General features: G+C 51.3%; 1 protein-coding gene across 2 annotated transcripts in view; it reads left to right on the top strand.

Annotated features, from left to right (window-relative positions):
* The first annotated feature begins 11,746 nt into the window (after window positions 1-11,746).
* LOC142487888 (cryptochrome DASH) overlaps window positions 11,747-13,209 on the top strand; it is a 50,102-nt gene continuing 48,639 nt past the window's right edge. For both annotated transcript variants that reach the window (XM_075587931.1, XM_075587930.1), the window contains exon 1: window positions 11,747-11,891. In XM_075587931.1, the coding sequence (XP_075444046.1) occupies window positions 11,826-11,891 (66 nt within the window). In that variant the 5' untranslated portion in view covers window positions 11,747-11,825. The remainder of the gene's footprint in view (window positions 11,892-13,209) is intronic.

Here is a 13,209-nt window from a genome sequence, read left to right as displayed (position 1 = left end):
CAACGGTGATAGGTCCTGAGATCTTCAGTGGGTAAGCACAATTGCTTGTGGATCATGAAACGAGAAAAACAGAAAAGGGACAAGACATAGCGTAAAACTGCTGGGTAACGTCAGCCTACACTAAGGACAAAACATACACACTCTGAGTGACTGACTATAAAATAAATTTAATATAATAATGAACTATGTCAATAAAAACAAGGACCCCAGAACTGACAATGAAGGACAGCTGGTCATCCGGAGTTGGTCAAATCAAAACCCTACTTACAAGAAGCAGGGTGACCACGAGCGAAGATGGATATAGGTAAGTGTCCAGCTGACATCAAGAGAAGTTCCAACAGAGCTCTACTCTGTGATGCTGGTGCTGTCGCCGGAATAGCCTGATGTCAATCATGGGGAAGCGCCGGTGGGGGAAGCGGGCTCACTGGGGTACTCATGCCGACACGGCGTGGAGCTATTCCTCCTCCCTCACTGCTCCTCCTCTCCGCCCGGCAACTAGTGCACGCCCGTGATGTTAAAGGTACACGAACCTCGTCGCTCGATCACACGGATGAAACTGCAAGTCCTGCAGAGTATTGTAGGCAGTCCAGAGGGTGACTACTAGCACCCACCCTACGCGTTTCGTAGAACTAATTGTACTTCCTCAGGGGCTGATAACAAGATACATATGGCTACTCCTATATACCCTTTCCAATTGAAAGACAATTAGTGGTTAAAGGAATACACACTGTACATAGGGACCTGTGTATCTGCCTGTCACTAAAACAAAGATACATAAAACATACAATACATAACCCAGCATTACTACAATTCAGACAGTACATATATAGATGAATGGCATAAAGGATACCTAAGCGCCTCATGGATGTACAATAGGACAACCTATAAGCAATTAACCCCTTATCTTCCGTTAGGAGACTCTTGGAGAATTGCAGCCAGAACACTAGTAGAATCGGTCTAAACACTGGTGTACATAAATCTTATATTTGGCCCTTAAACTGATAGCCCTGCTTAGTCCAAAATCCTATGCATAAAGCTCAATACCTGATTCATTGAGCCTGAGTTGACCAAAAAGGCCCCTAGTTCAAAATCAATGTTCAACCCACTTGGAGAGAGGGTTTTCAGTTCATATATCAAAAAAGCCTCCCGTTTATTTATATGTGTAGCCAGGTCCCCCTTGCCATGCTGACCCCCCTCTTTCCGCTGCCCAGGGCCGCCGAGGACAAGGGAGTGAGGGGTACTGGTGCGCGAGCCGCGCGATACACACAGTTGCGGCCGGTTGCTAGGGACGCGATCGGGCCGGTTGCCGGGGACGCGATCGGGCCGTCGTTAAGGCCGCGATCGCGTTGCTCCGGTCCCGGCGGCTCGCAGAGCAGGGCGCCGCCATTATTAGGTGCGTTGCGCATGCGCAGGGACTAGGAGCGCCGGGAGGACGCCAGGGAGTTCGCGCATGCGCAGTAAAAAGCCCGCGAAGCCTGGCCAATGAGAGGAGGGCTCTGTAAGGGAACTTCAAGTCCCATGAGCCTCTGGAGCAGCCCCATGATGCCAGGGAGCCAATAGGACTGCAGGAGCTCAGCTTGCAACAAGGTGATACATTTGGCGGGCTTGGAGCACGCTAGTCAGTTGGTGACTGGAGCAGCTAGGGGAAGGAGGTAGGGTGCAGGAGTCAGTGACTCTCTGCACTAGGCCAGCAATCCCCTAGGCCCCAGATAGTCCTGAGTCATCCTAGCTGAGTATTGTAGGGACAGGCCCTAGGTTAGGGAATCTGCCCCATTATCTATTTGCTACTAGTGAACCAAGAATATTGATTGGTTGCTGGGAGAGAGTTGGACTGTTTCCAGAAGGGGATCACCCCTGTTGGATCCTCCGGTGGTGGATCCGGGTATCGTGCCAGAGATCGCCGGGATCCTTTGTGAAGTTCACTGCAGGTCCGAGCACTGGAGTGCTCGGCAGGTAACCCATACCCTCACGTGCACCAACAAGGCCTATCACCAGACATAGCGGCTGCGCAGTCACACACACATTGGTATATGATTGGGAGTGCGAGACATTGGGTTGGGTTTACTGGACACGGGGTGGGATCACTCTGTGGAGGGGTTAGCGTCCGCCGTGACGCATAGAGGTTGGCGTCCGCCGTGACGCATAAGGTGTAGCGTCCGCTGTGACGCATAAAGTGTGGGCACCCACCGTGGTGCAAGTTAGCGTTAGCGTCCTGCGAGACGCCGTAGTCAGGTTGTCCTTTGCAAGGGACACTTGTGGTTATGTGTTGATGTTACATGTCTCTATGCACGTTAGTAAAGTCACTAGTTATTATCCAATCTGTTGTACATGGTTATTGTGTATTGTCCTGCGAGGAATCACTTCCCCTCTGGTGGGAGCCATCGCTGGTGGAGGCGCTGCATTGTTGTAAGTGAATACCACTAGTATAATTGCCCCAGGTTTCCCGTGGCGGAAGCTCAGCCCTCCTGCGAGCCAACAGGTAATGCACCACACCTATGGTAACATTGTATGTTCCCGTGCACTCCACACTATATCTGCGATTGGGGGGGGGAAACCCGTTACATTTGGAAGCGCTGCTGAGATCTCGGCCTGGGGTGCCCTGTTTATTTTTTTTTCAAACTTTGCCCGATTGTTGCCGCCATCATGTCCGGGCCGTCAGAGCAAGACGTCCATGATTGGGCCGTAGCGCGCCGCGTGTCCCCAAGGCGCGTGGTTGCCGTGGTGGGCATATCCAGGAATACCGACTACCTCGCCGTACGCACCCAAGTACGAGAGTGTCCGGGGTTGGCCACGGCCCTGATGATAGACTATAGACTTGATACTGGCCGCGGCCGAGGAATCACCTATCTCATGGGCACCGAATATGACATATGCTCAAAGACTAGTCCCCATGTATTGAACCTGCCTGAACCCTCAGCAGAGAAAGGTTTCATGATCTATCCTGACCCTCAGGCTTCAGAAGAAACGTCAGCCCCTACTGGACCCATCGCGAGCCACTGGGCCCTCAGTACCCCCCACGGATCAGGCCCCCTTAGAGTCTCCTTCACCCCGAGCGGTATCGGGGGAAACAGCAGCTGGGCCGGGAGCCCACCCTCCTCACCTACTCCTGATAGACGGTCTGGCGGCGGGCCTTCAAACATGCCTAGTGTAGGAGCGGGACTCAGTAGTGGCGACCCTTCCTTGAATCTACTCGCCTCCCAACTAGTAGAAGCTGTCACCATCTCGACCCAAGCCCAGCACTACCGGAAGCTAAAGGCTTTTTCTGGGATTTTGCCGACTCCGGCGGGAGAGGAAGGGATCGAGGCCTGGAGGGAACATACGCTCCCAGCCATAGCGGAGTGGTCGTGTTCTGAAGCCAGCAAAAGACAAAGGCTGGTCGAGTGCCTCCGAGGCCCCGCCGCCCGGCTGGTACGGACGCACCGAAACGTGGAAGGAGAAGTTACTGCACAGGAACTAGTAGAAATGCTAATTCAGTCCTTTGCCCGAAAAGACGACGAGGATGAACTAATGGCTCAGTTCAAAGCTCTTCTCCAAAAGGAAGGACAGGACTTATCGGCCTTTGTTTGCAATCTACAGCTGTCCCTAGGGACCCTTCTGGACAAACATATCATTTCCGCGGCCGAGGCGGATCGATACCGACTCAAACAGTTACTCAAGGGGTCGCTGCCTGATCACAACATAGCTATAATGATGCGGGCTGCACCGACCGCTGTAGTACCCCCCAAATACCAGGAATTGATGGCATACATCAGGGACCATGAAGCCCACAGCTAACCCCAAGAATGACCCCGTGGTTCACTCGGCCCCAAAGGGTAAGAAATCTTCCACACCAGAGGAGGAAGCGATTCCCAAGTCACCTGTCCGGGAAAGTCGTGGTCCTGAGCGGTCATCATCCACGTACAAGGGTCATCCTGAATGCCGCGAAGTAGTTTGCTACAACTGCGAGAAGGGCCACATCTCTTACTATTGTCCGGAGAAGGAGGACCCTCCGGAAGAAAAACCTCCCGACAGAAGAAGCACAGCCCGATCGATGGTATGCCGAGCACAAACCGCCGAGTCTGACTTGAATGCCCCTCCGGGAACCGCTGATGTCCCTGCTGACGCCGGCCCCGGGGATGATGCCTCCAACCGGGAAGCATATAGCCAAGTAGGCCCCGCAGCTATCGTACCGGTGTTAATAGAAGGGATCTATGCGTCGGCTCTATTGGACACAGGGTCACAAGTGACTATCATATACCGCCCGTTCTATGAACAACACCTCCGACACCGCCCCCTGAGAGCGGCCGAGCATGTGAAAGTACGGGGCCTAAGTAATGATGACTACCCCATCGATGGGATTGTAAGGGTCCAAATGGAAATACTCCAGCTGAACACCGGCAAGAGACACCCCATGCTTGTAGCGGCCCTGTTATGCCCGGAGCCCCAGGACCAGTGCAAGTACCCGATTATCTTGGGCACCAATGCCGATATAGTACAAGCGGTGATCCGAGCTTATCTGAAAGAGACTAACGAATTGCCACTAGCCACCGCTCTCCTAGACCCGGTGCTATGAGAAGAGGGCAAACGGGTATATGCCCTGGAACGCCACAGGGATCTCTACTGCCGCCAACGCGGACTGACGACCATATTACCAGGGGGAGTGCAAAAGATGGCCGTCTGGTGTTGTTATCCCGAACGAGATGAGAGCGACCAGTTGTTCTCCCTGGAGAGTACGCCTGAAGAAGAAGAGTTTCAGAGAGGGTATAGGGTACTACCTGAAGTGAGGGAGTGGACGGCTAAGATCCCTCTACGAACCCACGTATATGTGCAGAATTGCTCCCCCTTTCCAATGGAATTTGATGCCGACCAGAAGTTAGGTTGCATATATCCAGTCAGCCCTGTAGAAACCACGCCTCAGGTGAAGGTGAAGGCGGCCGTGGAGGAGCGGTTAGTCGATCTGGATTTCGATTTTGGTGAGTCAACGCTGTCCAGCAAGTGGAAAGAACGGCTGACAACCCAGCTGCTCCAACGACGACATGTGTTCTCCACGAGTGAGATGGATGTGGGGTGCAGTCGCAGTGTCCAACATACCATTCGACTGAGCGATGCCACTCCGTTCCGGGAACGCTCGCGTCGCATTGCCCCGCGTGATGTGGACGATGTGAGGAATGCCATACAAGACATGGAGACCGCTGGGATTGTGACGGGGTCCCGGGGACCCTATGCGTCACCCATAGTGGTGGTGCGTAAAAAGAACGGATCCGTACGACTGTGTGTTGACTATCGAACTCTGAACAATCGTACGATACCGGATCAGTACAACCTTCCACGCATTGAAGAGATACTGAATGCGTTGAATGGAAGTCAATGGTTCAGCGTGCTCGACCTCCGATCCGGGTACTATCAGGTACCTATGAATGCGGAAGATCAGGAGAAAACAGCCTTTCGTCTGCCCATTGGGATTCTATCAATTTACACGTATGCCCCAAGGTATATGTGGGGCGCCTGCTACCTTCCAACGGCTGATGGAGAAGGCTATCGGGGACATGAGCCCGCGGGAGTGTCTTGTATACCTGGATGACATCATTGTCTTCGGAAGAACTCTAGAAGAGCACGAAGAGCGGTTACTTAAAGTGATAGACCATCTGGGGAATGAAGGGCTGAAATTATCCCTAGACAAGTGCCGGTTTTGCCATACTTCAGTGACCTACGTGGGACACATGGTGTCCGCCCAAGGGATCGCCACCGTCCCTGCCAAGGTAGAAGCAATTGTGAACTGGCCTCGTCCCGAGAATGTCCCGGAGCTGCGATCCTTCCTGGGATTCTGCGGGTACTACCGTCGGTTCGTGGAAGGATACTCTAGTAAGGCAAAACCCCTGAACAATCTGTTGAAGATATACCCCGAAGAAACCGGGAGGAAGACTGTATCTGCTCGCCAACCGTTTGGCGATAAATGGACGTCTGAGTGCGAACAAGCCTTCTCGAAATTGAAGAAATGTCTGACCGAAGCCCCGGTGCTTGCGTATGCTGATCCCGAACAACCATACGTTCTGCATGTGGATGCCAGTCTCAATGGACTGGGCGCCGTCCTGCACCAGAAGCACCCCGAGGGCCTTCGGCTTGTCGCCTACATCAGTCACAGTCTGACCCCCAGTGAACAGAGGTACCCTGTCCACAAGTTGGAGTTTCTGGCTCTCAAGTGGGCTATCACCGAGAAGCTCCACGACTACCTGTACGGTGTTGCCTTCGAGGTAAGGACGGATAACAATCCCCTCACATACGTCAACACCTCGACCAAATTGGACGCCGCCGGACAACGCTGGCTGGCCGCCCTAAGCAACTACAGTTTCTCCATGAAGTATAAGCCGGGACCTTTGAATATAGGGGCTGATGCCCTATCCAGACGACCCGGGTTGAGTGCTATTCCGGACGATGAGGAATGGGAGGAACTCCCAGGACCCGGAGTACGAGCTATGTGTAGCATGGCCGCCATCGTCAACGATCAAGTGGCCTTTTCGGAATTAAGAGTGGCCGACTTATTGGGATGCCGGTCGCAGGCTGTCCCAGCCGCCTACTGCGACCCAAAAGGGATGAACATCACGCATGACAAGGTGTTACGGTGGAAGGATCTGGTGGACTATCAAATACGAGATCCTGTTGTCAGTATCATCCGACAAGACGTTGACCGGAGGAATCCAACCCTTCTGAAGCGTGCACCAAATGACTTAGTGGCCTTGCTCATGCGGGAATGGGACAAATTTGAAATAGACAATGGCTTACTATATCTGGTGGTGCAATACGACAACCACCCGGATAGGCGACAACTAGTTCTCCCTAAGAATTTACAATATCTGGTGTTGAGGTCCCTACATGGACATCTTGGGATAGAAAAGACCTTTGGGTTGGTCAGAGATCGCTTTTTCTGGCCCAATATGCGAGAGGCCGTTGAACGACACTGTCGCCGTTGTACCAGGTGTATACAGTGCAAGACCCTGCCTACTCGAGCTGCCCCTCTGGGCCATCTATAAAGTTCTGGCCCTATGGACCTTGTGTGTATGGACTTTCTGTGCATTGAGCCTGATAGCCGGGGAATATGCAACGTGTTGGTCATCACGGACCATTACACCCATTATGCCCAAGCCTTCCCCACGAAAGATCAGAAAGCTATCACAGTTGCAAAAATATTATGGGAAAAGTATTTCATGCACTATGGTCTTCCCAACCGCCTTCATTCCGATCAAGGGCGGGACTTTGAGAGCACATTGATCAGAGAACTGCTCAAAATGCTGAACATTGCAAAATCACGAACGACCCCGTATCATCCCGAAGGTGATGCGCTGCCAGAACGATTCAACCGAACCTTACTGGACATGCTCGGAACTCTACAGAGCGCGCAAAAATCTGAATGGAGTCGACACGTGGAGGGCCTAGTGCATGCGTATAATTGCACCAGACACGAGTCAACGGGATTTTCCCCATAGTTCCTCATGTTTGGGCGGGAGGCAAGACTGCCAGTGGATGTGCGTCTTAGAGTCTCCACGGATGGGATATATTATGCTACTCATTTCAAATACGTACAAAGACTTAAAGACAGTTTACAGCAGGCCTATCAACAAGCTGAAAAGTCCACAGCTAAGCTGAATGCAGGAAACAAACGGCGATATGATCATAAGGTCAAATATCGGGAACTTCGTCCTAGGGATGCTGTGTTGCTTCGCAATCTCGGAGTCCCGGGAAAACACAAATTGGCCGACCGATGGAGAGACGGAGTGTATGAAATCGAATCCCAGATGCCTGGCCTCCCGGTCTATCGCATCAAAGACACTGACGGCCGGGTAAAGGTGTGGCACCGCAATCATCTTCTCCCCATTCCACAAGTGGAAGATGAAGAGACAGAGATACTGGCCACACCGCTCAACGGTGAGCCCGACTTATCAGAGCTGGGTCAAGAGACTGTCAGTAACGAGACCCACTCTGAAACTCCTGAAAATCCTATGGAAGGACCCTCTCAAAGGGACTGCTCCACAGAAGGGGCATCTCCCGGAGGAGCTACGGGTAAAGGGCCCCGTAGGCCAACGCCTACTAAGGTGGCACCAACAGGCCAGCCTTTGGATCCACAGAGCCCGACCTTTGTGCCTAACAGAGACTGTGCAGAGACATTTCTCCCCTCAAGGGAAGAGGCCGAGCCTCAGGACTGTGTTTATTACTCCCCCGAGGGAGTTGCAGAAGAACAGCTCCGACGGAGCCAAAGAGTCAGGTACCCTCCAACTCGGGTAACCTATGATCAAATGGGGGCACCCCATTATGAGGCTCAGCAGTGCTCTCGGAGCAAGATCCAATCTGTGATTGTGATGCTCACAGAATTGTGCAATATCGTGTAGAGTAATGCATGTGCTAAGTTATGATTTCAAATGCATTTTAATTATATAACTTCTGTATATAGTTACATTGAGTTGTGTCCCAAGCGAGGGCGTTGGGGATTTAACCAGGGGGAGGATGTAGCCATGTCCCCCTTGCCATGCTGACCCCCCTCTTTCCGCTGCGCAGGGCCGCCGAGGACAAGGGAGTGAGGGGTACTGGTGCGCGAGCCGCGCGTTACACACAGTTGCGGCCGGTTGCTAGGGACGCGATCGGGCCGGTTGCCGGGGACGCGATCGGGCCATTGTTAAGGCCGCGATCGCGTTGCTCCGGTCCCGGCGGCTCGCAGAGCAGGGCGCCGCCATTATTAGGTGTGTTGCGCATGCGCAGGGACTAGGAGCGCCGGGAGGACGCCAGGGAGTTCGCGCATGCGCAGTAAAAAGCCCGCGAAGCCTGGCCAATGAGAGGAGGGCTCTGTAAGGGGACTTCAAGACCCATGAGCCTCTGGAGCAGCCCCATGATGCCAGGGAGCCAATAGGGCTGCAGGAGCTCAGCTTGCAACAAGGTGATACATTTGGCGGGCTTGGAGCACGCTAGTCAGTTGGTGACTGGAGCAGCTAGGGGAAGGAGGTAGGGTGCAGGAGTCAGTGACTCTCTGCACTAGGCCAGCAATCCCCTAGGCCCCAGATAGTCCTGAGTCATCCTAGCTGAGTATTGTAGGGACAGGCCCTAGGTTAGGGACTCTGCCCCATTATCTATTTGCTAGTAGTGAACCAAGAATAACGATTGATTGCTGGGAGAGAGTTGGACTGTGTTTCCAGAAGGGGATCGCCCCTGTTGGATCCTCCGGTGGTGGATCCGGGTATCGTGCCAGAGATCGCCGGGATCCTTTGTGAAGTTCGCTGCAGGTCCGAGCACTGGAGTGCTCGGCAGATAACCCATACCCTCACGTGCACTAACAAGGCCTATCACCAGACATAGTGGCTGCGCAGTCACACACACATTGGTAAATGATTGGGAGTGCGAGACATTGGGTTGGGTTTACTGGACACGGGGTGGGATCACTTTGTGGAGGGGTTAGCGTCCGCCGTGACGCATAGAGGTTGGCGTCCGCCGTGACGCATAAGGTGTTAGCGTCCGCCGTGGCGCATAAAGTGTGGGCACCCGCCGTGGTGCAAGTTAGCGTTAGCGTCCAGCGAGACGCCGTAGTCAGGTTGCCCTTTGCAAGGGACACTTGTGGTTATGTGTTGATGTTACATGTCTCTATGCACGTTAGTAAAGTCACTAGTTATTATCCAATCTGTTGTACATGGTTATTGTGTATTGTCCTGCGAGGAATCACTCCCCCTCTGGTGGGAGCCATCGCAGGTGGAGGCGCTGCATTGTTGTAAGTGAATACCCCTAGTATAATTGCCCCAGGTTTCCCGTGGCGGAAGCTCAGCCCTCCTGCGAGCCAACAGGTAATGCACCACACCTATGGTAACATTGTATGTTCCCTTGCACCCCACACTATATCTGCGATTGGGGGGGGGGAAACCCCGTTACATATGTTTGAATTTGTCACCCCCTCTCCAATTGGGTGCACATAATTCAATGGGCTGACATATCAAACCCCTAGGATTCTTATCATGATGAAGCAAGAAATGGTGTGATACACTATGCGTGGTCAGGCCTTTCTTAATGTTATAGACGTGTTCATACACACGTCTTCGAAAGGTTCTGCCCGTGCGGCCCACATATTGTAGGCCACACGGGCACTGAAGTAAATAGATGATGAATTCTGACTTGCATGTAATCACTGAATTGATTTTATAAACTTTTGCGGTCACATTGGATTTAAATTCAGCACTACGTTTACCATACGTGCATGCTACACATTTCGCACAAGGTCTGAAACCATTTTTAGCCTGGACATCAGTCTCTTTTCTACCTCCATTACCAAGCGGGCAACTGGGGGCTAGTTTGCCCTTCAAGTTGTTGGCCCTTTTAAAGATAATAGATGGTCGTGGTGTCAAGATCTGTGACAATGTTGTGTCTTGCAGTAATATTGGCCAATGTTTGGAAAAAATATTCCTAATCCTGGGACCCATAGCATTGTTCTGCGTAACGAAGGAAACCTTCCTCCGGGATCCTTGTTCATTTTCCCCCTCCCTATACTCCAAGAGTTCAATCCTGCCCATTTCTTGGACTAGGGATAAAATATCTTCAAGTTCATCTATAGGATATTTCCGTTCTATGGATTTATTGTTAAATTCGTCCGCCTGTGTAGAAAAAGCCTCCAAATTAGAGCAATTTCGCCTCAGGCGGACGAACTGCCCTTTCGGAATATTACGGATCCATTGTGGATCATGGTGGCTGTCTGCCAATAAATAATTGTTAGCCTGTACAGGCTTAAAGAATGTTTGTGTTTGAATCTGATTGTTAACTGCACTTATGTTTAAATCTAAGAAATTAATTTCTTTGGCATCATAATGGCGTGTTAATCTCAAATTTTTATTATTATTATTAAGATACAAAATGAATGTATCCAGCAGCTCCAAACTGCCACCCCAAACAAAAATAATATCATCAATGTAGCGCCGCCAGCGAGAATATTCATACAATCAATATTTTTTCTTCTTCTAATACAATGTAGAGCCATATTTTCAATGAGATAAAAGCTGTACCCTGCGGGAGGCAGAGCGGTGGCAGCCCTCTCGTAGCAGGCGTTATTGCAGCCGTCATCTCACGAGAACGCGTGACTGCCAGCGCGATTGTTAACGCATTGTACGGTTCGCTATTGTTTTCGTACCATGTGCAATGCACGCAAATCCCTGTGTGTTACCGTGCACTAACTGGGCAATAATGTGCAATACAGCTGCACTATTACACTGAGACCACGGGGTATCACAAGGGACACGCACTTCCCTTTACAGCTTAATCCTGCCTAGATTTCTACTTAGATTGTAAGCTCTGCGGGGCAGAGTCTCCCTTTGCTTTATGGTGTCATTGAGCTGTTGCGCTTTTCCTCATTGTTATTTACCCTGTATTGTAACGTTGTAAAGCGCTGCGTACACTCATTGGCGCTATATAAATACGATACGCACATTTCTAAGTGGCCTCTTGTAGGGTGGGTGTTGCTAAACAAGTAGGAGGGGATGTGCTCAGCCTCTGGGCTCTACAACAGGTGGTGCTCAACTCCAGTCAAGACTTCCCCCAAAGATCAGGTTTTAAGGATATCCCTGCTTCAGCACAGGTGGCTCAATCAGACTGAGCCACCTGTGCTGAAGCAGGGATATCCTGAAAACCTGACCTGTTTGGTGGGTGGGGGGGTTGAGCACCACTGTTCAACATGCTGCTAATTATAGCAGGGTAATAAGGAGGAGCATCAGAGACAGGGAGTAAGTACTTTACAGCAGCTGGGACAGGAGGAGGAGTTGCTCTGTGCTCCTCCCAACAGGACACAGTGTTTGCATTGATTCTGCTGGGGTCTATTGATCGCTAGTGCTATGTGTGCCCCGGCCAGGACAATCATCTGCCTCCTGAGGAATGACCTGCGGTTCCATGATAACGAGGTAACACTGTGCCCTCCTCTGTCACAGCCTGTGTCACACTGTATCTCCTGACAGAGCATTGCATTGTAATGCAGGAGTAACTACTGTACAGTATGCAGGGGATCCTGACAGGGGCTATTATTCTATGAGCATGGTGCACAATGTTTTTACAGAAGAAGTATCCGAAAAGTTAATTAGTGATCAGTTTAAGAGGCCACACGCTGCCCCCCACCCCTACTGTATCTCTCATAGTACAGCTGGGCTCTGGGCTTGCCTTATGCAATGTGAGCAGTGCTGTTATTATACAAGGTCTCCTGATGGAGCTGCATTTCATACATAACAGTGGGGCGGAGACTCACACAGACACAACCTGTCACTCATACATCCTGCTTCTCCTGTACCTTACTCTGTTTATATTCTTATTATTTTTTAAATGCCTATTTCAGTAAATATAAAAGGCTAGAGCAGTGGTTTGCAATGTTTTTTTTTGGTTCAGAAACCCTATAATTATATTGTGAAATTCTGCAAAACCCCAACCCTCTTATAGCGCGTCTGAGATCAGATACATTGTTAGGAACCCCAACCCTCTCTAATAGCGCGTCTGAGATCAGATGCATTGTTAGGAACCCCAACCCTCTCTAATAGCGCGTCTGAGATCAGATGCATTGTAAGGAACCCCAACCCTCTCTAATAGCGCATCTGAGATCAGGTGCATTGTAAGGAACCCCGACCATCTCTAATAGCGCGTCTGAGATCAGATACATTGTAAGGAACCCCAACCCTCTCTAATAGCGCGTCTGAGATCAGGTGCATTGTAAGGAACCCCAACCATTGCCGTCCAGTAGGAAACTGCAGTGGATACAGTTACAGCTTCTTATTGGTCCCCGTGACACGGGAGATTTAAACCTGACTTTTTGCTTCCAACAGAGTTGTATGAAACGCCCGTACTTTCCCCGGCGATCACCTCGGGGTCCAGGTGCTGAATATAACGCAGTTCAGCTGTGGGGACCCCAGTTTCCCATCCTGTAAAAATAAGCGTAGGGTCAAAAAAATTCCCTGAGCAGGTGGGATTGCTGCTTTAATCAAGAAGCCCCCAAGCAGCCGAATAATTCAGTGGTGCTGCGACTGACCATTACAGGAATCTTCAAAACAAGCCCTTAGGCCAGGGATGGGCAACTCCAGTCCGCAAGGGCCGCAGTCAGGTTTTTAGGATATCCCTGCTTCAGCACAGGTGGCTTAATCAGTCCCTGCTTCAGCACAGGTGGCTCAGTCTTCGAATGAGTATCTGATTGAGCCACGGCAGGGCCGGCCTCAGGGCATGGGAGCCCCGCGCCTCCTC

Source organism: Ascaphus truei, chromosome 2 (assembly GCF_040206685.1).
Source record: "Ascaphus truei isolate aAscTru1 chromosome 2, aAscTru1.hap1, whole genome shotgun sequence".
NCBI lineage: Eukaryota > Metazoa > Chordata > Amphibia > Anura > Ascaphidae > Ascaphus > Ascaphus truei.
Note: the sequence above shows the minus strand (reverse complement) of the source record. Positions and strands in the feature narration are given on the sequence as shown.